The sequence below is a fragment of the Oreochromis aureus genome, linkage group 7 (genome assembly GCF_013358895.1).
Source record: "Oreochromis aureus strain Israel breed Guangdong linkage group 7, ZZ_aureus, whole genome shotgun sequence".
Lineage (NCBI taxonomy): Eukaryota > Metazoa > Chordata > Actinopteri > Cichliformes > Cichlidae > Oreochromis > Oreochromis aureus.
This window is the reverse complement of record NC_052948.1, coordinates 38,862,417-38,890,416: the sequence shown is the minus strand read 5'-3', so window position 1 is coordinate 38,890,416 and position 28,000 is coordinate 38,862,417. Positions and strand designations below refer to the sequence as shown.

The 28,000-nt window shown below is 39.4% G+C and overlaps 2 protein-coding genes across 4 annotated transcripts; one reads left to right on the top strand and one right to left on the bottom strand.

Annotated features, from left to right (window-relative positions):
• Nucleotides 1–2,348: 2,348 nt before the first annotated feature.
• LOC116324982 (progestin and adipoQ receptor family member 3-like) lies at nt 2,349–9,319 on the bottom strand. 2 transcript variants are annotated; one of them, XM_031745782.2, is made up of 6 exons: nt 9,095–9,319; nt 8,733–8,895; nt 7,339–7,494; nt 7,018–7,215; nt 6,776–6,866; nt 2,349–4,763 (listed from the first exon to the last, which is right to left on the bottom strand). In XM_031745782.2, the coding sequence occupies exons 1-6, from the start codon at nt 9,289–9,291 to the stop codon at nt 4,621–4,623; spliced, it is 948 nt and encodes a 315-aa protein (XP_031601642.1). In that variant the 5' UTR covers nt 9,292–9,319; the 3' UTR covers nt 2,349–4,620. The 2 variants fall into 2 exon arrangements, with proteins under 2 accessions (XP_031601642.1, XP_039471321.1); XM_039615387.1 differs by lacking the exons at nt 8,733–8,895; nt 9,095–9,319 and adding an exon at nt 7,765–7,839.
• On the top strand, nt 9,301–27,463 carry LOC116324980 (anthrax toxin receptor 2-like). Of its 2 annotated transcripts, none has more exons than XM_039615386.1 (17): nt 9,301–9,363; nt 14,735–14,806; nt 16,125–16,196; nt 16,300–16,381; nt 16,504–16,608; nt 17,403–17,471; nt 18,485–18,565; nt 18,663–18,723; nt 20,691–20,786; nt 21,527–21,596; nt 24,227–24,305; nt 24,497–24,592; nt 25,065–25,115; nt 25,987–26,082; nt 26,202–26,375; nt 26,468–26,548; nt 27,307–27,463. In XM_039615386.1, exons 3-17 carry the CDS (start codon nt 16,132–16,134, stop codon nt 27,343–27,345), a joined length of 1,245 nt encoding a protein of 414 aa, XP_039471320.1. In that variant the 5' UTR covers nt 9,301–9,363; nt 14,735–14,806; nt 16,125–16,131; the 3' UTR covers nt 27,346–27,463. The 2 variants fall into 2 exon arrangements, with proteins under 2 accessions (XP_039471320.1, XP_031601640.1); XM_031745780.2 differs by lacking the exon at nt 9,301–9,363 and adding an exon at nt 12,399–12,695.
• Nucleotides 27,464–28,000: the final 537 nt, after the last annotated feature.

Genomic DNA, 28,000 nt, shown 5'->3' with positions numbered 1-28,000 from the left:
TGTATCACACTAGTTATTCTAATCTAATGTGTGAATGTGAGAGTGAATGAATAGTGAATTGTAAAGCGCTTTGAGGGTCTCGAAAAGGGCTATATAAATGCAATCCATTATTATTATTATTATTATTATTATCATTAAATAGAACAACATTGTGGAGTTTCCATGTAATTTCAGGTAGCAATTACAACGGAGTAAATAAGTATATAAAATATAAAAGTATATATTTGAAAAGCATTTGATGTATGAAGATAACATTTCACAGCAATCATTATAAATGTTTAAAAGCTGAACTATAAAATGTTTAGGTAAATTGGAGATGGTTAGCAAATTTCCCACTTGTGGGACTAATAAAGGTTTATCTTATCTGTTACACAGAAAGATGATTCGAGATGGAATGACTGTTTTGAGAGGGCACAGTATCTTTTATAAATGCAATATTTCTTAGTGCAGAAATTAGGTTTTTTTTCCTCTAGATTTTTAGGGTACTGTCAGTTCCTTCACCTGCACTCCCCTCAGGGGGACGCCTGAGAAAGGCGGAGCCTGTAGGGGCTCAGAGAGCTTTTTTAATAGTAAACCAATAGGGTTTGACACCAGGAGGTTTTGAGGCAGGTTAATGTTCCTCAGAGGTCTCAGAAAATAGTGTCTGTTGTATATTTGTAATGAGACACTGTGTGCTGTGTGTGTCTATTTTAGGTATTTTTTAGATGTGTGTGCAAAACAAATTGAAACTAGAGACTCTTTCCAGCTCCTCTACATTCATGTTCAGCTGGAGGTTGGCTCTCTGATTTCTCCTAGCTATTGGCTATTTGGTCTTTTCTGGTATGTATTATGAGAATAGACACTGAACTAGCTTTATTCTCAAAGAAGCTCAGGCTACGTTTACATATAGGCTGTAGACAGTGAAATATAATGCAAACTACAGCATTAAAATGAAAAGTTCTTAAAATAAAAATTGACCGTTTCCAAAAATGCTGATCACTGCAGACACTTCTCTTTACAAACAGCCATTAGTTCATGAGGTAGTACACTCAAGGCTGTTATTTGCTTGCATAATGATCATACTTTGAAATATCGACACTATGTCTCGTAATAACACCGCAGCAGGTCTTCATCATACTGTCGCACACTCACACGTTCAAGTATATATGGGACATCCATGTTTTACTTATTAACTGTAAAGAAAGGAAGAGTAAGCAGTCTGTCTGCCTGTACATGTCAATGATTGAATAACTTTGAACCCCCTTGAACTCCCCCTCAAAAGAAAAGTCTGCATCGCCACAGTTTCGACACGCGAGGCCTTCGGAGTTAAAATGTGGCTGAATTGGGGTCAATTATAATCCAGACCTAACTAACAAGGTAGTATCGTAAAATACACATTATTTACATCACACTGATGGAATTTTAAAGGGGGAAAGTGGAAGATGTAAGAATGCCTTGTGATGTCAGAGGTCAGAGGATGTTGGCTATACTGCTTCAAGCTGATAAGGACGTACCTATAAATTAAATAGCCACTTGTTACAATTAAGCTATGCAAAGAGCATCTCTGAATGGACAACCTGCTGAACCTTGAAGCAGATGAGTCACAGCAGCAGAAGACCACACCGGGTGCCACTCCTGTTAGCTAAGAGCAGAAACTGAAGCTACAATTCAAACAGGATCAACAAAATTGGACAACAAAAGACTGGAAAAATGTTGCCTGGTCTGATGAGTCTTGATTTGTCCTGTAGCATTTAGATAGTAGGGTGACAATTTGGTATAAACAACAACATCAATGCATGGCTCCAGCCTGCCTTATATCAACTCTTCAGGCTGCTGGTGCTGTAGTGGTGTGGAGGATATTTTTTGACACACTTTTGGTCCCTTAGTACCAACTCAGCATCATTTAAACACCACACCTGAGTATTGTTGCTGACCATCTCCATCCCTTTATAAACACAGCGAGCACATCTGCTGATGTGTCATGCAACAAGGAATGAGGATTTATGCTGATGCTGTGAGGATGAGACATGACTTCTGACCAGGCAGTTCTCATCATGATGCCCCTGTATTTAACAACAACATACTTTTCAAACTGCCAACTGACGTGAATCACTTACACTGTGAACTTTATCTGTGGAGACTGTGAATAGAGAAAAAAAAAAAGGCACAAAAACCGAGATTTAATCCACATTTTCCACTGAACTCTGCATCATAAATGAGAAGCATTTGAATCAATGCTGCCTACTACTGGTTTTTATGTGACCTGCAGCTTCCTCAGAAACCAAAATGAGCTAATCTTGCACTTCTCTTAAGTCACATCAATCTGCTTTGATTTTTAAGCAACTGAAGCACAAAAACTCACAAACAACTGATTTCCCTGCATTCTTTATTCATTCAAATAGTTGAAAAATATATTTTCACATAGGCACTGAAATAAATATTTCACATCGCAGTAGTCAGTGCCACCGCAGTAACATACAAAACACACTTACAAAGGAAAAACAACCAAACAGCAGTCCTAGCAGATCAAGCATTTAATGCCAAAATAAAGACACTTAAAAAAAGAAAAGAGTGCTTTTGAGTGCTGCCATCATGACTGCAGCAGTAAGTGCTCTGAAGAGAAAGAAAAAACACACTGGCCTTGGAGTGTAACAGTTTGATCATGTTGTTCTAGTTTAGGCTCAATTGTGGACCCACAGATTGTAGAAATGCCATTACAGTACAAACAGATAATAAGGCAAACCTGATTGAATAATACAAAAACAATACAAACCACCAAAAATATATAACTGCCCAAAAGTACATTAATTTAAAAAAGAAAAGGAAGCTGACACACATCAAACTGGCCTTGTTAAAGCAACGAGGTGGGAATTATCAGTATTTTTTTCTCACATTGTTCCGAGAGGCTTCATGATAAAAGGACTGATGGCTGATAACAGATATCTGCTACAGTTGACTGACCTCCCGGGCTCATCACTGAGTGCTATGTTAAGTGCTACTGCTCACAGCAAACTGTGAATTCATAGTCACACGTACCGCTGCTAAACCGTCATTTCCTCAAAATTAAATATGAAGAAAGATCTCGCTTTCTCTCGTCAGACACATATCAGCCACCACATTAAAACTACTGAGAGGTGAAACAAATAGCATTAGGAACCTTGTTACAATGCACTGTTTTGCCCACATGAACACTGCTGCAGTCCAAGCCACGCCTCCACCACGATGACGGTGTTAGTGGGGTAGTTTTAATGTTGTGGCTGATCTGTTTTACAAGAGAGCACAATATCAAAACTGGAAGCGTGCCAGTAGAGATAAATGCACTATCCTATAATTTGATTAAACCATTGCAACAGATAAACAACCAGAGGTCACTTAGTACCTCTCTAATGAGCTGCGTTGAGTGAGGTGAACTGTAAGTAAGCTACAGCAGGACGACTGAAATCAGACTCCCATTATTTTAAGAGACTGAAGACTAAAAAATATATACCCATCATCTCAATGATAAAAATTGGTTCAGCATTAAGATTAGTCTGTTTCTCTGAGCTGATAACAACAGCTTTGATTTTACATACTGGCTTTAGCAACTTTGAAGTGCTTTCAAAGTATTTTCAAAAATGAAAAAAAAAAAAAATACTGCAAATACTGCAAGTACTGAGTGACTGTTTCTACCAAAGAGAGGTAACTCACAGTACCCAAACGGTAACGTTCAGCTCCCTCAGCTTTTTCTGTCATTCCCACTTTTTAATCAAGACATTTCATACAGAACCGACAACAAAACAAGGAAAAAAAACCAAACAAATAAATAATTGTTCACACAGGCTAAGAAGTAAGATTCAAAGGATTCAAAATACCTATTGATATTTTTTTTACCAACACTTCTGTACAAAAACTACAATCATAAACAACCATGAGAAAATGCTTTTATCACCCAAATATTTTCTACGAATACAAAAGATACAGTTTCATGCATTGATCTAATGGAGCTCACTGTTTTCTGTGCTTTAGGGGCTGAGTTAGTGTGGCTGACCACATCTAACATCAGCTCACAGTCCTTAAGGAGCAAACACAATCCCAGCACCAACCTCCACCTCCAGTGGCTCTGCTAAGCCGTGGGATTCGGGTACCTTCTCAGCATATTTATATATGCGTCATTATTAAAAAAACAAAAGTGTTCAATCCCTCCAGAAGGTTTAGAACAAATTTCAAGCTGAATTCAAGATGTTCTGGGGACACCTGGTGGCCAAACATTTTACTGACATGCTACATGTTTGTGTCAATCGTTCAGCCGTCTGTAATCACATCCGCACATTCTCCTTTAATGCATGCAGTGTCTGACATGATGTGTTTATGTATTTTATTTTATTTTATTTTGGACAGTTAAATTACAGTGAAGGGTGTCAGACATATTTCTTACCAAGGCTGTGCAGCTGCTCTAATCCCTAATGTGGATTTCAGATTGGGAAGATAGTCTGCGAGTGGTACACACAGGTGAGTTGAACAGTGTGACGGAGGGCGTATGATAAAGAAGCCCCCTTATTTCTACAGCGGGTATTCAGAAGTACCTTGTCGTTAGGTTGACAAGGTAGAGGTCACAAAAATATGGTTCTTCTTATTATTGTGTTGTTACATGATGAATTTCACTTAGCTCCTGGTGGTGTGCGCTGGGCAAGACTGGCTGTGTCTAAAGTGCATGATGTACACAGCGGTCTGATGCCACCAGTAAAACATAGCCACCACAAGTACGTGCCACACCTGGTGGCTGGCGCCCAGGTAGTTCAGCTGGCCTGGAAGAAGAAAAAATAAAGTGTAAATATAATGCATGTATTAATTCTCATAACGTAGAAAAAACTGTTGCTGAAAGAAGTTCAGTCATTTAAAGGAAAAACAAATAACAGATGGATGGATGGGAGCGGTCAGAGAGGTTAATGGCTTCAACGTACTGTAAAATGAAATGTCTGGTGTCTCGTTGTCATGGCGGTGTACACAGTACCCTCTTAATCATTAATATTTCTTTTTCCACATAAATTCACCATTTCCTGTTTAAGTTCATTAAGCAGTTCGTTTAAAGGTTAAATGGACTGATCCTTATATAGCTCTTTTCTACTCTGCCGGAGCACTCAAAGCACTTTATATTTAGCATTTCAGGATCAGAATCCTTTATTAGTCCCAGAGGAAATGATGTGGTCCCAGCTGCTCCAAGACAGTAAGAACAGTAACTAACTCAACTAAACTAAAAAAATACAATATATTACAAAGTTAAAAAATATAACAACATAGCTTTAATTACAAATATCCCACAAAACATATGGTTGACATTGATGTGCCTTTCTTATCATACTGACTGCCCAGAACAGACTTGTAGAAAATCCAGAGCATTGTCTGACAATTTTGACATCTAGTAGGGACTTTTTTTTCTCCATGCATTGCTTTTTGTATAATCCACATATGAAGATCAAACCATTCTTTTCAAAGACAGAGCGGTGAAGTTTAACAGACCATGTGTCTAGAATTACGAACATGATCTGAAGAGATACAGTTGTAATAAACTTGGGTAGATCATGAGGTACGACTTTTGCAGACTGTACTACAACAAGGTGAGTCCTGCTTGGGTCTGTCATGGTAAAACAAACAAGTTTCTGCTGCAACAAACCAGATTTCCTTTTTTGCTGGAATTGCAAACATTTTGTTTTAAACATACATTTACGTTCCTCCACTCCACTTAAGTTTGTACCAGTTTGTGTCCGTTGATCAGGGTGTCATTTCCTGTCCTACTGGTTAGTTTTTTGATCTAGAAGCAGTCACACTGTGACATGTCATCTTACATTCCTGATACTAACAGCTTATTTCCTCAAATGCTTTTTTTTACTGTAGGTCTCAAGACCGTTAAGGTCAACTTCAGTACTCTGTCACTCTCAAAACAGCTTCACTCTTTTAAAGCTGCTTATTTCATCATGTATCATGAAAATGGTTCCTAATGTGAACGGGTATCGGCACATATGGCTAAGAGACATAAAGTAGGGAGATTTAGGGCCTGAGAAGCCTCAGAGCAGGAACTTCATAACCAGAATGGTGATGATAACAGTTTAACTGATGGAGAAGGTTCAAATCAGCTCCTTTTTATATGAAAATGAACCCAGACTCGTTCACTGGATTGCCACATGGAGAAGTGTGATTCATCACTCCAGAGAACACGTCTCCACTGCTCAAGAGTCCAGTTTTGGCATAACTTACATCACTGCATGTGATGCTATGCATCGCGATTGGTGATGTAAGGCTCACCCATGAAAACCCTTTCAGTGAAGCTGCTCTTGAGCTAATCCGAAGGTCACGTAAAGTTTGAAGGTCTGTAGCGACTGACTCTGCAGAAAGTTGGCGACCTCTCCACAGTATGCACCTCAGCATCCACTAACCCCACTCTGTTAATTTACGTAGCTACAACGCTATCACTTCATGGCTGAGTTGCTGTTGTTCCCGCTGGCTTCCACTTTGTACTCTTAACAGTTTACTGTAGAATATTTAATAGTGAGAAAATTTCACAACAGGACTTGTTCCACAGTTGGCATCCTATCAGGTTACCTGGCCAGAGCGACCCATTCTTTCACAAATGTTTGTAGAAGCAGTCTGCATGCCTAGGTGTTTGCTTTTATACACCTGTGGCAATAGAAATCATTGGAACGCCTGAATACAATGATTTGGATGGGTGAATGCATACTTGAAAAGTTGATATCAAAATCCTTCACTCTGCATAGCCAAAAGCAAAGAGACACAAATGCTGCCGCAGACAAGCAAAACTCACCAGGAAAATATCGCTCAGGGATTTTGGTGACGTAGAACAGGAAGGCAGAACCAGCAATCAAGTACATTATTATAACTCGAGGCAGAAACAGCTGAAACAGAGACAGGAAAGATTTATGGCACACAGGGAAAATCCTCATTTCAGGGTTAAAACCATAGTAACAGCATCACAGCAGAAACGGCTTGTAATAAAGCTCTAAAACGATACAGCGAACATACAGCACACATGCTTTGTTTCCTGACCTGCACAACATCGGAGGTGAAACCACCATTGAGCCAGACCCAGTGGCAGGCAGGAATCGTGCCAACACCTGCCACGCAACAGAAGATCGTCATCCGTATCCAACGCCAGTCATTGCTGAGGTAACGAGGGTGGACCTGAGCGCTGAAGACGGCCAGGATCAGGGACAGCACTGTCAGCAGGTAGACCTGCCGCCAAAACTGCAACCAGGGGAAGTAACACACAATATAAAACACAGCGCAATATGAGCCTGAGGATCTCCAGTTTCATATCTTAGAGGAAAAGGAATTAGCCAACAACCTGATACTAATGTTTGTGCTTACAGCGTTACAATAGAAAGCGTAGAAGATCCCAGGTACATAGCAGCCCAGGATGCCAACAGAAATGCCTGCATAGTCCAACGCCAGCCAGCGGCGGCAAGTCTTCTCCGATCGATGACACGAGAAGAGGTGATACCCCACTGAACACAGCATGCAAACCTGAGAGGAAAGCACACAGGATCAGATGCAAAAGTTTTTCGACAATTTCTTTATGTTTAGAGCATTTTTATGCATGCCATGGTTGTTTCCATCAAGCTAATCACATTGTGACTACATGAAAAACTTTGTGTTCCTTTATCACATGAGTACATTATACCTACATAAGAATCACACTGATTAGTTATTCACTATATTAAAAGATTTCAAACCAATTGCGAGTAAAACTTACAACACAAACAAATACACAGCTAAACTTTCAAAATCCACTACCTGCCAACAGGAACTCTAAACTTCACAGCTACATCTATCTACACACCTGGGAAGGTGGCAGTGACCTGAGTGCACCTGTAGCAAGAAACATGAAACCTATGTTAATAGGTTTGTTTATTCATACAATTACACAAAGCTACCCTGGTGAAATAAAACTGCTTCATAATAACAATATCTGGAAACAGAAACATCTCATGTCAGCCAAAAGATTCATTACCAAAAATGCACACTTGTTGAAAAAAAAAGAAAAGAAAAGAATCATGAGAAAACATTCACAAGAAAGTGCTTTATTTTTGCACCGAGAAGTGTCCAGCTGCCCAATTAATGCACTGTCTGGGCATGTCCTCACAGGAATTAAGATGGATTTTTGCCAAGTTTTGACTCCCTGCACAACCTTTGCCCTAGTGGGTGGTGTCACCGTTTGCATTCATACTCGTGCACTGACGACGAGTGAAGCTGAGTGTTATACTTGAAGCAAATAGTGAACAGCCCTCTCTTTAACTAAATGCAGGAAAGAGAAAAGACTTTAGAATCAGCTCAGGCCATAGACTGCTGATCAGGGAGTAACAATGGCAAAGAATGCCATGAGGATGACATGCAGAGGAATGGCATGACAAAGTAGGATGCTAGCGATAGGGTGAGATGGATTCAGGTGATCAGCTATAGGAAGGAGCTCAAAACTGTAGTTTTAGTCATTAACTATACAAACAATGACAAAAAGCAATTTTACAACTTCAATCTCTATGCAAATATGAGGCAATCAAACAACTAGCAGGCTACTAGTTTACACAGCACTCTCATTCATGTACATTTTGCTTAATGCTACAATCTGAATGATGTGTGCATTATTTATCCTGTTTTTATAGTATTTTAATTCCTATTTTCAACATTACTTTACTCTACATAAATCCAGCTCACAGGAAGCTCAAGAACAAGCTTCTCATCTTGCACACATACACACAACTTACCTGGAAACAGAAGAGTCCTATAGCGTAGATGACATAGTCCTCTCTGTTGGCTCCAGAAGCTGGCAGGACAGACAAGAGGTCGTTGACTCCCAGAGAGAAGAACAGCAGGAAACCCAAAAGGTGGCTCCAGATATTCACCGTCTCATTGGACAGAATAAAAATACTGCAAAAGAAATGCGCAGGATGTTTGCATGTGCATGGTTTATGTGCAAATGTATGGATATAATCACTCCATTTTTCCCCCCTCTGGTCTGTAATGCTATTTATTTATATATACAAAGTTGGGCAACTCAAAGAAAGATAAATAACAGTAAAGGCCAGAGGTGAAATGCATACGCTTGATTTTGCAGTATTCCCAGCACCTTTTCAGGCAGAGTTTGGAGGGCAGGTGAGCCCTGTAGCCGTCTGTGATGTAGGGGTTTTCTTTGAGGAAGAGGGGGATTTGTTCGTAAGTGTACAGTCGTATCCTTTGGGGTATCAGCACCGGCCAATGCTGATAACTGCCCAGCTCTATGTAGTGGGCAGTCTTCAGCAGCTTCTGGGGCATCTTCAGCAGCATCTTGCTCGGGGCTCCTCTGGCGGTGTAAGGCAAGCTGAGGGAGGCTAAGGCTGCATATGGAGAAAAGAAAAGGTAGGATTTATAAGGGAGTGTGCAAGGATGGTAAAACAAGTCCTCCTCTATCTGAAATCAGTGCTGACATTATGTTATATCTACAGGATCGGGGTTACCGCCGTTTGTGTGTGTATTCATCTCAGTTACCTCATTAAAAGCTCTCAAATCTCAGCACCACATTGTCAGTTAAATCCACAGGCTCTCCGCATATCTTTACCTTTTAAATAAACCATTTAAAACAGCAAACTAAACACACTAGCGTTCCCGACTCGCACGTCAAACGGTTTGTTATTGTCGGCCATGCTAGCTTATGCGCGCGCTAGTCCGCTAAAGTGATGTGGAACAGGGTTACAGAACTCACCATTAGTCCCACTCCGACTTTCGATGTCCCCGTTCACACAGTTCAGCCATATCTGGATGGCTTTTAACCTGACACGTCAGTAATAATGTTACATTTTAGTGAACGGACACACCAGCCGGCACTACCCGCAAAACCTGTCTTTCTTCTTTTGATGTTACTGGTAAACAATGAAACGGCACATTGCTGCCACCAACTGGTGGCTGTGGAGAATTTCATCCTGCGGTGTTTGATTAAACTTGAAATGAAAACAATCACAACAACAACAACAACAACAACAACAACAATGATAATAATAATAATAATAATAATAATAATAATAATAATAATAATAATAATAATAATAACAATTTGTGGAAATGTATCCTCATTTACTGATGTAGGTTAACTTCCTACAAGGCCTTGTTCTCCAATAAGGAATGCATTTCAAACTGCATCTTTTATTTTAGCGGTTTGAACACTTCCCAAGAGGCATCACGCCCAAGCATTGGTGGACCATTTAATTATAATGCAGCTTGTTTATTTAATAAGTTAGACTTGTGACCACACCTAAAAAATACTGACTTCACACTGAGACTGTTGGACATTGTTTAAGTCTTACCAGCATGCCATGAGAAAAAAAAAAAACTAACTAAAAACTACAGCAGTTATTTTCATTTTCTCAGATCTACAATTCTTACCCATGTTTGGAAATTGTCAAACATCATCCTATACCACAATGCCTAAATGTGACAAATCCTTTAGCAGCTGCATTACGTTGTTTACAAATTGTGAAACATTAAAGCAAATAGCTTTTTTGTGATGTTGATATCTATTTGCTACAGCGCCAAAATCTCCAAGAAAGTGGTCTTGAGCAAGCCATTATCCTGAATGAGATAAGAAAATTAATGGATGGTCTTGAGCAATAGTTCTGCAGCCTTTCTGAAGGTTTTTAGTCTTTCTTTGGAGATTGGATGCTTTTTCTTAATCTACTGCCTCTCCAGAGCTCAGACTTCAACATTATTGAAGCACTGCAGGATCATTTTGCTAGAGATCGGAATAAAAGGCAGCAAACATCCAAAGAAGAAGCTGTGGAAGTCCCTCTGAAGACTAAAGAACTATTCCTGAACTACAAGAAAGCGAAAGAGAGTTCAGGCTGTGTAGGAAAATAAAGGTGGCCATACCAAATATTGACCGTTCAAGCTCATAAGAATTGTACAAACTCTGCTTTTGCCTACTGTATTTCAATTTATGTTTGCATGTGTTTCAATAAGTCACTTCTTTCTTTTCCATTTCCTAGCAAAATGGGAAATAGATGATGGCTCGAGATTTTATCTTTGGAAAATTTGGGGTCTCCACTATAATTTGAAACATTAAATAAAATCCAGTTTGAGTTGGTATTATCAGAGTATTGTCAGTTAATAGGAGCATCTAACATCCAGAGCCTTGCTGTGTCCTCTTCCAACCACACCCACATAAAAAAAATAATAAAATACAAAAACATGGACCATTATCACGACCCAAACAGCCACCAGAAGAGAATAGATTCCTCTTTGCTGACGCACTGGCTTTGGTATGTTATTAGAGTTGCTTTGTCATGACTTCATCCTCTTGAAAGTTGACATTGGGAAGCCACAGGCTGTGAGGACATCCCTACAGAGAGCGCAATGAGACATGATTACAGCACTCGCTCACAAAAGAACTCCAGGAATGAATTAAACATTTTTTTTATTCTCCAAGAGTAAAGCTCCTGGGGGGCTGGTGTTAAAGACTATAAAAGTTTATATATGCTGTGTTGGAAAACAAAGTCTCCGTGTGTTGCTGAGCAAAGGTGGGGACTTAATTTCAGCACTTGGAAGGAAGATGCAAGTGTTCATGCAAAACAACAAATCAACCCTGCGCACCGAGGGCGTTGTGTTTGCATTTTCAATTGTTTCCATCTGGAAGAGATTTACACGAACACGATGCACTTGTTTGAGACACGAAGCATAAAGTTCATCTCATGAAAGGGCGATTTATGAGTCAGTTAGACCTGTATTACAACAAGCCACGCCATTACCGATTACTCAGAGGGGGATTTTCTTTTCTTTTTGCTAAACCTTGAAGCGATTTACACAGGAAGAAGAAGGGAATCGTGTTTATATAGTAGAAAAGGCTCCTAAAACAAGCTCAGCCAAATGTAATATTTCAAAATATATTCTTTTTTACTCATATTAATGAAAAACCGTCTTAAATATCCCAAACAGGAAGATCACTGAAGTTACCTTCAAAATAAAAGCTGTTAAAAAGTTTATCAGGAAAATGTTTTTGTGAATTGAATTAAATATTTTTACACAACCGTCGTCTTTTGCCTACTCATACTTTTTTCATTAGTGTCTAAATATGTAATGCAAAATAACTTCAGCATGCTATCCCTTAGAGTCCCTATAAACTCTTAATTAATTAATAACTTATAAGCCATTTTTTGTATAAAAAAAAAAAAAAAATAATAATAATAATAATAATAATAACAACAATAACAGGAATTAGTTTGAATACACGCACAACTAACGACAGCACTTACTTTTTTATTTCATGACAGAAGGAATTTGTTTTAAGGAATCCTGGAAGTACAGAGGGAGGAAGCTCTCGTCTCGTCTCATTGGCAGTAGTTTGACAGCGTCACAGTGAGCAGCTGTGCGCCCTGCCCATTTTATTTCATTATCAGCATGCAGCTTCAAGGGGAAAATACCAAATGCCCTCTCACACCACTGATTCAACATGTGAGCAGGGATGAAGCTGTGACGATTAGAGACTATCCTTAACCGCACTGACTGGTTTTATTTTTATTTTATTTGTGTTTTCCAATTCCCAAACACATTGTTGATATGTAGCCTGAAGCACAGGTTATGGATCGCATGTGGATATGCTGCAAAATCCTACTCCTTGCAATTGTTTGTGTGAGTTCGTCGTCTCTGGAAGAAGAGGGCGCTTCTTGCGATGGGGCGTTTGATATTTATTTTGTTTTAGACCGGTGAGTTATGAAGGCTAGCCTGTTTCACCCGTGCATTAATTCATTAATTAATTAAATACTTGCTACCCCAGCGCAGAGACTTACTCAGTCCTCTCCATGTATGGCTGTGTTTAGTTCCTCCTCTGCTAGACTGCAGGAGTGAGCACAAAGTTCACTCTTATTATGCTGTTATTCCCAACAGCGACAGATCAACCTGCTCCCCGCTTATTCTGTGTGTCCTGCATGCACCAGCAGAATAAACGGACCCTTCACCCCTTCTGTTTATTCTGCCCCTTGCATATGTAGTAACTTTTGGAAAACATGATGTAGTCATATTCTGTCACAGATCTCTTTGTTTGTACATTTTATCCTTATTGTTGTTAATGTTAAAAGTACAGTGTTGTGCGAAAGTCTTGAGCCACCCCTCATTTTTCTTACAGTTTTCCTACTAGTTTTGAGCAGTAGATCTCCAGACTTTCTGAAGGTCTTTCAGAGTTTTTCTTCGGACACTGGCTGCTTTTTCACTCATTTTCAGTCCCATCCTTTACATGTCTAGTTTTCAGAGGGATGTTTTTTGTTTGTTAAGCCACTTAACACTTATCTCAAGCAAAAACGGGGGATCTAACTGAAGGCAGACAACCTAACACAGAGCCACTTTCACTACTTTGTTACTAGCAGCTTGTTGCAAAAAGATCATTTGTTTCCCTTTCTTTATCTAATTCTACAAAAACAAAAGCAGCAATAAGGTGATTCCCAAATAACTTTTAACAAAGAAACTTGACATATTTCAGTTTGGTGTGCAGTGTGTCTTTAAAAAAATAGACAGGAGGAGGCTTAAAAGCTATCTACAGCAGACGATCAGTATCTGAAAGCCACGTTTTTAAGAAACAGAAAATAATCCACCAAAGACCTGATACAGGACCTGAGAGATAACCCTTCAGTCAGTGGATTTACTGTTCACTGAAGCCCCATCAAAAATGATCTCAGTGGAAGGGTGGCTAACAAAAAGCCATTCTTAACAAAGGGAAAGAGGAGGAAAAGGCTGAGGTATGCCGAATTATGCAATAACTATACTGACAATCAACAGCAACAGGTCTTACGGAGTGATGAATCTAAACTTTGGTTCAAATTTTTGTCTGTATATACAGAGGAGGTCAGATGAGAGGGACAACACTGAGTGTCTACAGCCATCTGTAAAACTCGTTGTAGTCTCTGTCATGGTTTGGAGCTACATTGCAGCCAGTGGTGTTGGAGATCTTTCCAAAATTGATTGGATTATGAACAAAGAAAAGCACCATCAGATTTTGAGTGACCAAAAATGCCATCTAGAAAGCATCTTATCAGCAACAGCTTCACTTTTCAGCATGACAAAGATCCCAAACACATAGCCACTGCAGTATAATTATACCTGGACAGAGTAACGCACAGTGTAACAGTATAAGGCATGGATTGGCCTCCCCACACCCTGGACCTCAACATTATTAAAGCAGCGTGGAATCATCTTAACACAGAACAAAACAAAAGGCAGCCAACATCCAAAGAAGAGCTTTGAAAGCTCTTTAAAGAAGCCTGGAGAACTAATCCTGAAGACTACTTTAAGAAATTATAGGACAGCTTGACTAAGACAGCTCAGGCTGTGTTTTAGAATAAAGATGGTCACTAAATATTGACTTCAAGTTTGTTAGAACTGCATTTTATACTGTATAGAAACATTTTCATAGTAGAATATACCGAAAAGAGCAATGGTGCAAGACTCTTGCACAATAATAGATTTCTATTAACTGTATTTTTATTTCTTTTTGTAATTCTATGAAGTAAATGAGGTAAAATACTACACAAAATGCAGAATCAAAACTATATATGTGTCTTATGCAGAAAATATAAAGCACATAAATAATTTCTGATTTATTGATTAATTGATGGACCTCCCCATGTGTTTTCATACAACTCTATGGCAGTTGTGAATCCTTGGTGATAAAGCTTATGCTAAATGAACTGACATTTTAGCACATTGTTTGGGTGCATTAGATTTTTCACTCAGCCGCTGCCTGTTTTTGCAGGTCAGGCAGTGTGTGGGGACACTGGGATGAGATCTATGGATTTGTGGAGCAGCTCACCAGGAAGTTTGTTAGGTGAGTAGCTGTTTTCTGTCAGTATTAATAGCAAACTAATTAACCTCTTCTCATTCTCTGTATAAAAAAATACAGAAAATATTAAAACTATTAATGTAGAACATTTAAAAGGAGCTTTTGAGTGCCCTTTAAGCACATATAAGAAGTTTGAACAGAGGAAACAGTCAGTGGTTCAAACAGTAGTGGCTAGGAGAAACTAGGGCATGCCTATTTCAGGCAGTAGACATCACACAAGGCAACCAACTGCTCCAAAACCCCTCTGGGCAATAGTACTGAGGGTGTGTGTGTGTGTGATATCTTTACGTTTAATAGCAGGCTGCTAAATATGAGAACCAAACATGCAGCAGATGTTGAAGGTGGTGCCAACCACAACCGGCAGTCCTGTCCCCTTTCACAGTAGAACAAGGCACAGGGATAATGGCTCACTTCCCCATCTCAAAACTCTCCCATGTTTTTAACATTTATTAACTGATGTTTTTTTTATATAACAACCAGCTGCACCACTGTGGCACAAACCGCTTTCCCCGTCTGTCATCATGGCATAATGTGGTCCTGGAGACAGCTACTGTTGCACAAAATAGTCCGTGTACTTTGGCAGGTGTTTAAATCAGGGTCAATGTGGACAGATTTCATCAACACAGGCTACATGAAGCTTCGCAGCTGCAAAACTTAACGTGTGTAATGGTCAATTGTCTGGTCTGTCATTGGGACCGTTGTGCGTTCGTCGTCTTGCCAGACCAGTTTTGCGTGTAAAGGGGGCTAACCTGTCATTAGTAAACAACCTGCTCTGACACGATTAGTAAAAAGATGGCTAACCCACGAGTACTGAAGCTGCTGAACAGTCTTTTCTCCTCCTCTCTCCACCAGTCATCCAACAAACCCAAACTGCTACCCTGTTTCATGTTGTATATAGTATTGTCAAAGAAGGGTGTGGTGAGACAGCTCGTTGGCCTTGTGGCTGGTGTGCAAGTCCCTGTTTTGTTAACTAATGTCATGGATTGATATTAATGTGAGACTCTGTGTCTGCTTTGTCACCATCTTTGTGGTTTTCTGTGCGACGTCTTATAATATAAAGTGACGCAATGCCTTTTTAATTGACTGTTAAATTTTTGTTTGACAGCATGTGTATCATGTGTCACTGCGTGATAGCATGTGAGCATACAAAATGTAAGAAACTGCTTGCACGGATACCAATGTTATTTTATTTTAAGCAAGACTGGGATGCATAATCGTGAGATGATGCAAAATGACGCCAATATGTGCTAACATGTAATACACATTTGTGTATTCACAATGTGTGTTTGTGTGTGTGTTCCAGCCCCAGGATGAGGGTTTCTTATATCGTCTTTTCAGCTAGAGCTGTTGTAATTCTTCCTCTAACTGGAGACAGGTATATATTTCCCTTTTCCTTATAATCTTCCTCCTCCACTTCACTCAGACAGTAAATATTTCTTTCTTTTCCTTTTTTTGAAATTGCATTGCTTTTGTTTCAGATCTAAGATAGACGAAGGCCTGGAGAAGCTGAGCCAAATCCAACCTGCGGGTGAAACGTTCATGCACGAAGGTTTGAAAGCGGTACGCGCTCCTTTCTAGTATTGCAACTTCCTGCCATGCATTGTATTCATTACAGATGCTTCCTTTCATTGTTGTTTGTTATTTTGGGGCTTTTTTATTTAAATAATCTGTATTTTTGGCAGGTATCACAGCAAATGAAGTCACAAACTTCACCATCATCCAGTATTATCATAGTTCTTACTGATGGCAAGCTGGACATCTACCCATATGAACTGAGTGTACAAGAGGTAACACACGCACGCACACACACACTCACACACACACACACACACACACACACACACACACACACACACACACACACACACACACACACACACACACACACACAAATGGGTTAGTGGAAGTTGCTGTAAATGAGGAGCTGGATGAAATTTTAGAACCATATTATGTTGAACGTCATGATGAGCATCCTGTTACATTTTTCCTGAGAATACCAAATGTTCTTTTATGCAGGAAGGATTTGAAGACTCTTGATGTGCTAAGATTTTATGCTATATCATGTCAAAATGTGGGTTGTGAGCGTATAGCACAGTTTGTGAGTGCAGTGAAATCCTTGGGGCTGGGGTTGTGTCAGGAAGGGCATCCGGTTAAAAAAAAAAGAAGAAGCCAAATCAGATATGCAGAGCCATCCTCTGTGGTGGGGACCCCCCCTTGCGAATAAGGGAGTAGCCTAAAGCAGCTTTGATAACAGAGCTGTTTGAAAAAACACACAAATTCACATACTTCTTATACCCTCCTCTCTGTTTTACTCTATTACAAAACTCAACCCAAGAAAAGTTGAAAGGCTCAGTTTGTTCCTTTTGTATCATGTTGCATGAATCAGACAAGCTGCTGCTGGCTGGACAAACAAAACTGTTTGCTGTGAAATCTTAATCGTAATTTAAAATATACAGCATTTGCTGCGGCTGAGCTGTAACAATAAAAAACACTACTTTGATGTTTTATAAGTCACATGCCGACATGGATTCACTGTATGTCTGTAGAATCATGGCTCAAGTTTTCCTCTTGTGATTCCCAGGCTATGAAAGCCAGAGAGTTTGGAGCCAGGGTGTACTGTATCGGGGTCATGGACTTTGACCATAGCCAGGTAGGTGGGGGGGGCTTCATTTTCTACCTCTTGCATACAGTACTGGGAAAAGAAAACACTCTCAAGGCCTTGATACTGTTGCCGATAGTGGGCTGTTGTTTCTGGCCCAGATTTATCGACACACCTCGACCCCTTTTGCTTATCTGTTCGTGTCAATCCAAAAACCTCCAAAGGGCTGAACAGCAAGCAGCTGGCAGGGATTTGTAGTCTGTGGTTCATGCTACATTTGTTCCTGTAAAAGAAACAAAAACACTGAATACATTTTCTCAGGCAGCTTATGTGAAGTTATTATTTGCTGGGATAGGCTGTGATTTCTTCCTGTGCAAGTACTGAGTGGGTGAAAGAGACGATTGTGGTAAAAAGAAAAAGCAGGAAATCTTATGTAGCCGCAAACTCTTCTGCTGACTGCAGTGACTGTAAGCAATACAAAGGGGGGAGGAAAGCTGTTGTTCTGTTGTGGGTTTTTTCGTGCTAATAAGATTTACAGTCCAATGCAAACACTATAATTACATTTGCTGAGAATCATAAAATGATCTAAACAATATTTCAATGATTGTGGCATCTATTGCTGAACATCCCCAGCCCTCTGTATTTCTGGTTGATGTTTCAGCAGTCTGAATGACATTATTAATTTGTGTAACATGAACTAATACATATTTAAAGTGCTTAAGTTTACATAACATATGATCTGTAATGTCTTCAGCAGTCAGAGGGCATGGCAGATTTTCTGCCCGCTGACTGACCGACGATGATCTGTGGTCTAAAGGAGGAAGTAATTACATCATTCTCTAATTAAATAAGGCCAGGCAAACTTCCTGTCCTGCAATCGTTAAAGCAGCAGATGAAAGCTTCAGCCAGCTTCCCAAAGCTTTAATCTCCTAGTAGCAGACTTTGCCTCCCTAAATGCTCAAGCACAAGCCAAAAACCTCCCTGAGAAGCAGAAAGACATGAGAACAGAAATTTGAAATGCTTTTTGTATCAGTAATCTTTTGTTGTTTCCACTTTGGCCACAGCTTGCTGAAATAGCGGACGGCAGAGAGCAAGTCTTTCCAGTTGTGTCCGGCTTTCATGCTCTCAAAGACATGGTGAACTCGGTGAGGTCACGCTCCATGCAGCGACATGCAGTAACGTTCACGTGCAGACTGTGGCATGGCGAGCTTATGCAGAGTCCTGTATCTCTGTATCTCACAGGTCCTGAAGAAAACCTGCTCTGAGGTTTTCACAATTGAGCCGCGGAGTGTTTGTGTGAATGGTAAGTTTAATCAAAGTGGTCTTAATGTCTTAAAACTTCATGTAATTTTGTCATGTAATTTTGAATAGGTGTTTGTGGTTTCGTAATGATGAAACCCAATGAGTTTGTTATTTTTGTCCTAATATATAGAGTTCCATATGGAATATATATATATGAGAATATTATATATATATATATATATATATATATATATATATATATATATATATATATATATATATATATATATATATATATATATATATATATATATATATATATATATATATATATATATATATATATATATATATATATATATATATATATATATATATATATATATATATATATATATATATATATATATATATATATATATATATATATATATATATATATATATACATATGGAATCACAAAGGAAAAATAAGTCTACAACAGTAGGATCTTTAATCTTACATTACTTAACAACCTCAGTTAAAAATGATAGTCCAGAGAGCATGAAGGTAAGAAGCTGTTGACCCAGTAAAGGACCCACTGCGGGTCACAGCACATGTAGACCGAAGGGTGGCCCGTGGCGTACCATGCAACAGACAAGCTTCTGAATGAATCCTTTTATATCACATCAGTGGTTTGGTGCAGGTGCTTACTAGGATGCGCTATGGGAAGAAGGCAAGCTGAAGGAGACAGTGTGATGCTTTGGGCAATGTTCTGTGTGGAAACCTTTGGTTCAGCCATACATGTAGATGTTACTTTCACATGTAGAACCTAGCTAAGCATTGTTGCAGGCTCTTGCCTCTTTCAGCAGGATAATGTGCCCAACCACAAAGCAAAACTGGTTCAAGAATGGTTTAAGGAGAACAACAATGAGTTTAGGTGTTGACTTGGCCTCCAAATTCCCAAGATCTCAACCCATTCGAGCAATCTGTGCTGGACAAACAAGTCTGATCCATGAAGCCTTCCCTCGAAACATACAGGACTTAAAGGATCTGCTGCTAACATCTCCATGCCAGATACTACAGCACACTTTCAGAGATTGGCATCTATGGCTCAACAGGTCAAGACTGTTTTTGCAGCAAAAGGGCGACCATCAGATTGTTAGGCAGGTGGTTGTAATGTTAAGCCTGATGGGTGTATATATAAGCTGGGAGCTAGGTAAACAACAAGGCACAGGAGGGAGCAGAAAAGCAGGGAGCCGACAGTCACAAAGGAGGGAAAAGAAGCAAGAGTACAACTAGAATGAGACACAAGAGAAAACTATCTTTTAAAGTGAAATGGGAAATAACCAAAAGGCAAAATCATTGAAGGACAGAAAGAACAAAAAACAAGAAGAGGGAGGACAAAAAGCATTGCAGCATAGACAGCACAGAGGGAGGCAAAACAGGGAAACACTGAAGGAACTCAGCAGGCATTAAAAACACACAAATACTCAGAAAATCAGGCACCTCTACTATGAAGCAACTACAACATACCCAGGATCTTTTTCCATATCTGGAGTCACTCACCTCATCAGTAGTCCTGCTAAGCAGTCACAAAAATGTGTTTATCACATTTAACTAATTTCACCAATCACAAACATGGACAGGTCTGCTTGCAACACCAATATCACCGATTTTTAAAAAAAATATTATTAATGGAGAATTATTTTGTCAGTAGGTACTGGATAAAAGCATATCTTGGTAAGAAGTGAATTTCCTTCAATGTCAACCTGGATAATAACAAATCCAACTTAGTGTTAGTGGTAGTACAGGCCTTTGGAACCAGAACTGAACAAAATAACAAAATCTTAAGGAAAATATTCCAAGAATAATAATGAAATCAGAAGACTCAACAAAGAAATCCAGGACCCAGGATGTGGCTGAAAGCATCGCCTCCCAGAGTCACTTTACTTTGATCACAATGTTTCATGTTTAATAATTATTGTTTTTCTTTGCTGCCATTCAAGTGAACTGTCAGAGTAATGTGATCTACCTGATGTTTCCCAGAGTCTTTCAACGTGGTCCTGAGGGGAAGCGGCTTCAGCGGATCCAAAAGGATGGACAATGTACTCTGTTCCCTCACCATCAATCAAGTGACCCACAGTCAGTAAAGTACACACACTTATGATTCACACACCTGATGCATAGATAGCATTTAGATGCCAATGCTAAGGATTCAGTCTTTGCATTGGTAAAGAAGTGGAACAGTATCACAGGTTCACTGCACACTGATACTGTAAGGCACTCGAGGATTAAAGTGAAATTCTGAAGTGAAAATGTGGTACAGTGTGCAGATCTCTGGGCGCTGCAGTGGAAAATCAGAGTCATGACGTCCAGAAGCAAACAGTGGCTGCTATTTATTGACTTCAGCCGGAGAACAGAGGAGATATTATGAGAGCAGAGTGCTTGTGAGCAGAGGGAGGGACGAGGGGGGAGATGATCTGTCTCATTAGTCCATTAACAGATCAATGCCACAGGGTGGAGTTACTGAGAGAATATAAGAGGGTTATCTGGATCTCTTGTGTTTACTTCTTTTTGCAGTCAAATTACAAATTTAAAATTGAATTTATCCAGTCAGTATGTCACGGAAAACAGCCAAACAGCTTAATGCTTCTTCTGTTTGTAACGTCTCTCAACTCTCTGTGTACATACCAAAGAAGTTGCAGAATAGCATTAAGGTTAATTAATTTTTTTCTAATTTGCCATATGTAAAATTAAATGATGAATTAAATGATGTGCCTCTACAAGAAACCAAAGCAGCTAATTGAAGTAGAAAAGTACGGACCTTTTTCCTCCACCTGTGTGGGCTTGCAGAGTTCATCTTTGCCTCCTCTTCCTTTCAGCTGAAAAGCCAACAGTAGTGAAAGATGGGTATCTGCTCTGTCCAGCCGTTCGTCTACAAGAGGTCGGACAGTAAGTCAACACACACGCAAGCACAAACACAGAATGTGTGTAACAAAAACCGGAGCCTATTGGTGCTTATTTGCCTGCAAGAGACCTTAATGAGTTACATCGTTAGGTTGCGCTGCCACTCTTATTTGCAGACAGTGTACAAGCTGGTTGAAGACACTCGAAACCTGTAATTGCCTTAAAAAGACAAGAAAGAAAAATCCTTCTCTGAGTGTTGTTCAGTATGATGTGTACCTCGGAGTTTCCCTGAAAGTAGCTTGATTTTGGCTTTTAATTCAAAAGAAGTGAAACTGTCATCAAAAGTGCCACATCAGGAAAATAATTTAAGAGGGAACTGGGAGGATTTTTTGGTTTCTTTATTAGATTTATTTATATTTTTTTCTGGTTATTTACAATTTAAATATACTGAGGCTTTTCAGGCAGTTTTTCCTGCACTTATCTCTGTGTGTGTCGCAGCCGACTGCAGAGGCCCAAATACAGGATGCAGAGGCACAGAAAATAAACAAATACTGAATCTTTAAGAGAAACACTGAGTTGGAAGGGTAAGAAAAGACTAAACAGGATTCCAAAAATAGGGCATGAGAGGCAGAGGGAAGAGAAGGTTGGCAGGCAGATCATCTGATAACTGACGAGGGGAAAGGCAAGACCACACACACACACAGCAGATTAAAGAAAAGATGAATGACACTGAAGACTGAATGTAACAATGAAAGCAAGGATATCTTAAGAAATAAAAAAAACCCACTGGGGAAGAAGGAAAATCAACACATACAAACACCATAGTGTGACATCACAGAGAGTGGGTAGAGCTAAAATGTTCAATAGAAGGCAAAGGGGGCTAAAATAACCTGTTTCAGGTATATGATGAACTATGAGGCAGCACAAAAGGTCCTGTATTAGGTAAATGAGAATTATTTTGTACTTTGAAACATGCAAAGCTATGATGTAGAAAAGTCCCAGGATTATAAATATGGTTCTAGAGATGAATGTAATAGGTTCACTTTAGGTGTGGCAACATTTTCAAAAGCTGATGCATAAAGCCACTCATTATGAACACTAACATGTGTTCATAAATGTGTGTATGTCAACTCAAGGCACTTTAAATGGTAAGAACAAGACTTATAGTACATCCTTAATTTTTGCATTCATTTAATTAATTTAATTAAAAGGGGTAAGTAGCAGTCAGGTGATAGTCAAATGTACTTGATTAACTGATTATTAGTAAGTCTGACCACCTCTAGAAGTTCTGCAAGTTTGCTAGTCTGAAGGTGTGTGTCAACACAAAGGCCAAAATCTTGAGAGGAGTGGATGTCCCAGCATATTCACCCCAATGTCAGACAATATGCAATAATGACAGCTCAGTTAGAAAAAGACTAAGTGATTGGGGCTCATTGCCAGGAGACATGCCTTTTGTCTACAATAACAACATGCCAGCTCTGCTTAGGTTAGCAAAGCTGCACCTGAACAAATCACAAGACTTCTGGAAGAATGTGTTTTGGACAGACGAGACCAAAGTGGAGATGTTTGGCTGTAATGCGCAGCACCACGTCTGGCGAAAATCAAACACAGCACATCAGCACAAACACCTCTTACTCACTGTCAAGCAAGGATAGTGGTGGAGGAGTGATGATTTGGGCACTGGACCATGGCATCTTGCAGTCACTGAGTCAACCATTAACTCCTCGTTATACCAAAACATTCCAGAGTCAACTGTAAAGCCATGTGTCCAAGAACTAAAGCTCGGCTGAAATTGGGTCAATGATCGCAAGCAAAGCAGCAAAAGAAAAAAATCAAGGTGTTCAGACTTGAGTGACATGCTGTGTTGGGACCTTAAGGGGACTGTGCATAAACAAATACCCCCAAAACTTTAAATGAAGCAATGTTGTAAAGAAGTGTGGGCCAGAATTCCTCCACAACAATGTTAGAGACTGATAAAGTTATACAGATAAGAATTTGTCATTGCTGTTAAAAGTGGTTGTACAAATGTTTGTTGTCTAAAGAATCACGACACATACTTAGTGTTTTACAAGACTGTAGTTCATCAGCATTTCTTCATCTGACTGACAGTGAGATTTGTTCTCTGAAAATGCAAACAGGCACAATGTTTACAGTAAAACTGTGTCAAAGTGTTGGATGAACAGAAGCCAGGCTGACCAGCGTGGCATTTAAAGAGTGAGTGAAGGTTGATTTGACTTACACACTTCAAACAGCCAATCCCTGCCTCTCTCTGCTTCTCCTCCTCAGCCCTCACAGCTGGAAAAGTCTCAGTTGCGTTGAACATGAAGTTAAAAAAGCATTTGCAAAAGCAAACAACCTTTAGAAATAAGGAAGTCTGGTCAAAACTTGATAAGAATATGAATGGTGGTGACTGCCTATTGCATTAACTCATGGTTCTTAATAATAATTTCATAGTTTGTCATTTAATTTACAACCGACTTTCCATCTTTGGTGAATTTAATCAGCCCCTTGACACTATACTTATATCTAAGTCAATGCATTTACATGCTCCATTTGAGACTACCCCACATGTTTTACTTTGATTCTAACTGTAAAAGTGTCAATATCACACTGAGCTCTGACCAGGGGCTAGATCTGATTCTCATGATGTGTTCTGTGATTCTGTTTATTTACAGATCAGTTGAAGTGCTGGTCAGCTTAAACCAAGGAAAGTCCTACATCTACAGTCCCATGAGCATCTATGCCACAACATGTGTGAGTAACATTATTTCTGTATAAGATGAACAGTTTTGAAGGAGTTACCTGCATGTATAATGTCACACTGCCCTCTGTTATTTAATTTAGATACAACATTTTTTTTGCGTGGGTACAGGAGAGCATACTGACGTAACTGTGATAGATTACAGAATAAGATCAAATAATGTTGTGTTGTGTGTTTTCTGCAGTCAGATGGGACCTGGGTGCTCTGGTTCCTGTTGGCTTTGTTGCTTTTGCTGGGCCTGGGTTTGCTCTGGTGGTTCTGGCCTCTCTGCTGCACCGTGGTGAGCTTTGTCCATGTGCATTTTTGTACAATGAAACTCATTTTGGAGGCAGTCGTTTTCTTTATAAAAATAAAGAAATACAGAAGGAGATAGGAACTAGTAAATCTAAAGAGGTGTTTGAGTCAGATACTGCAATTATGAATTGTTGTGGAATTGAATGTCCAATGAATGTAAAGTGAAAGGTACCAGTTTGAAAAGGGGCCGTGTGCACTATTAACATAAATGTTATTATTTGGTGCACTGAATAAGCTTAAAGCTCATTCGCATCTGCAGATCACAGCAATGAGATGTCGCATAAAGAGTAAATCACAAAACACACGAGACATCCGCACGGCCATAAGCACCAAACACAAATAAACAGACATCACTGTTAACGAGTCTGCAAATCTTTCAGCAGATACTTCAGTCTGCTTTCTGTAAAAGATATATTTCATTATTGTTGTGTATAATATTTTTGTTTCGTTTCTCGCAGGTCATCAGAGACCCCCCTCCCTCTCGCCCCCCTCCTCCACCCCCTGTGATTGTGAGTACTCCACTGCCTGTTTTTTTTAAAGCCATATTTTCTTTTTCCAAGGACTTCATATCACTGAAGAGACACTTTGATTTTTTACCACCCGCTGCCTTTTTGGCAGTAAAAGCAGCGAGAAAATCCAATTTTGGGCAAATACAGAAGGAGCGTAGGTGGAGCTGGGGAGAAGGAGTCGACAGAAGTGGTTTGGTGGCAGATTTTATTCATCGAGCATGAGTCAGAAGGCAAAGTTCTCTCATTGTAAAATAAATAAATTAAAAAATGCAGTTATGTTTTTGCATGACAAATGTCCCACCACTGCAGCTGAACCTTTGGTGTAAATCACTGGATCTATAGATTATAGACTGGTCAGCAACACAAAACCTTTCTCTCTGTTTTTAATTGCTTGATTTTAAAAAAAAAATGGAAGTGCTTATTACAACAAAGCTTTTATGCTTATTACATAAAAGTCTTTAGGCTCTTAGTGGATAAGCGTCTACTGACTATCATCTATGTTTCCAATCATGGTGGCATAAACGTTTTCCTGTGTGAATTTTGCGAGAAAATGTATCATGCGGGTATATTTAAGTCCAAATTGGGAGTTATTATCAAAAAAAATTATATTATCTCATATGTACTCAAAATTTCAAGTAATTTTCTCAAACGTCTGAGTAATTTTAAGTTATTAGGTCTACATTTCAAAATACTAACAGAAAATTTTGTCTCATGGTCGGCAGTTTTTTTCAGTGGCTACACTGTCGCTCTTTAGCTCAATATAAACTATTTAGCAAAGGAACATTTTAGAATAGTATTATATAATTTTGTATTTTGAATATAATAAAACTTTATTCAAATATTTTTTTTTAAAAAAAACCTTGTATTTAAGGAGCCAGAAGAAGACCCTTTGCCCAAACACAGGTGGCCTACAGTGGATGCTTCATACTACGGCGGCAGGGGTGCTGGAGGAATCAAACGCATGGAGGTAAATTTTCAAGAAAAAAGGGTTTTACTGCTAAGCGTTTGTTGTTGATTTACTAATGTTGCTATAGTGAAGATGCAGTAATGTTAGCTGTCTCAGTCAGTTGTGCCCACATGTTGCAGGTGCGCTGGGGCCAGAAGGGGTCCACAGAGGAGGGATCGCGGCTAGAGAAGGCCAGAAATGCTGTGGTCACTATGCCAGAGGAAGTGGAGGAGCCCATCATTCCTCGACCCCCACCAAGGCCTCCTCCGGTCTACAACCCCTCATTGCACTCCAAATGGTACACCCCCATCAAGGTGAGATAACTATCTCTTTAATATTTAGGTCCTTTGTAAGTTGCTTGTTTTGTTTGCTTATTTGTAATGTTTTTGACTGACTTTACCTTCAGGGACGTATAGATGCGCTGCTGGCGTTACTGAGAAGACAATATGACAGAGTGGCAATCATGAGGCCGACACCTCAGGACAAGGCAAGAAATATCAGCAGCATTTCCTTGAAAAAGTATAAAAAGCAATATTTAAAAAGCTTACGAGAAACACTGCTATCAATTCAGCATGTTATCATATAAAAAAGTCTCATTACATCCAGCTGGACTGTCACCAGTCTGTGAGTTTTCGCCAAAAATATTCAACCATCAAATTGGTTAGATCAGTGATCCACCCTCTTGATCCCCCAGTGATTTGATTAGATAACAGTTAATAATAATATAGTGCCAATCTTGCTGGTTTTGTTATGTGCACAACAGATAGATAACAGCTTGCTGTATCAACTCGCTTGTTATAAATAACAGTTTAAATGCCAACGCCTCCAGAGTGTGTCATGAAACACAGCGCACATGAGCTACATGAGCAAATGGTTTAGTTTAAGTCTTATTTTGAGACTTCCTGTGGATTTACTGTATCGTTCCTCCGTCAGCTGAGCTGCTGGGAGAGCTAGAAGCAAATTGGGCAGTTTCATCATAAATTTTGGGGGCTTTGAATTCACGCTTTTAAAAACCTTTCAAGGGGCTTAGAGCTTAATAATGGATGTGTTATAAAAGGTTTATTGTAGAGTATTCCACTTTATTTTAAAGCACTTTTCTGCCTTTAGTGGTGCATCAAGGCTTGGGTGGGATAAATAAGTTGTACTTTTTTATAGCATGTTGAATTTAAAATCCCTTTACATTCCCAGTTGACTGCAGTTAAATGTCTAAATTGGACTATGGCGTGTCTCCTTTGTTGTCTCCAGGGCCGCTGCATCAACTTCACCAGAGTTCAGAGTCACTGATGTTCAAACACGAGGCTCAGTTTTCCCGTTTTCATGCCAGTTTTGCCAAAGATGACGAACATGTGCGATCCAACATGAAGAATTACTGTGTATTGTAAATAAACCTCTTTATTCATAATGTGGTGTCACAGGTTGCTCTCTTTTCACCATGGTAACTTCTGCTGAGCACATAACCGGGTCAGGAGCAGGTTATGTTCCAAGTTTTGGTTAAAAATCGACTGGAAGTGCTACGTTTCAATAAAAGTTTTTATTTACATTATGCTTACATTAAGTCTGATATAGAGGCTCTGCTAAAGAAATTCTGTATGTATGCAACCTGCTGAGCCTCATTTCACAAACAGCTCCAAATGAAGCACAACAGCACAAGCTGTGTGCCTCACATTGTCACCAGAATTTGTATTCGGCTGCAGAAAATGTTTTTTAAAGTTTTGTCCTTATGTGCTGCAAGGTGTTCGTACAACACTAAAATTAAGCTTCTGAAACACAAATTAGGAAAGTTGATTAACCCTACATTTATAGGCTGTAAGAATACCCAAATTAAAGGGGTCTCCATGCCTCCTGTAATATTTAAATATCCAGCCATTTTGGGTTGCAGGAGCATGTCCTAGCTGTCATATGGCTAGCGGCAGAGTGAAGTAGCCAGTCTGTCGGAGGG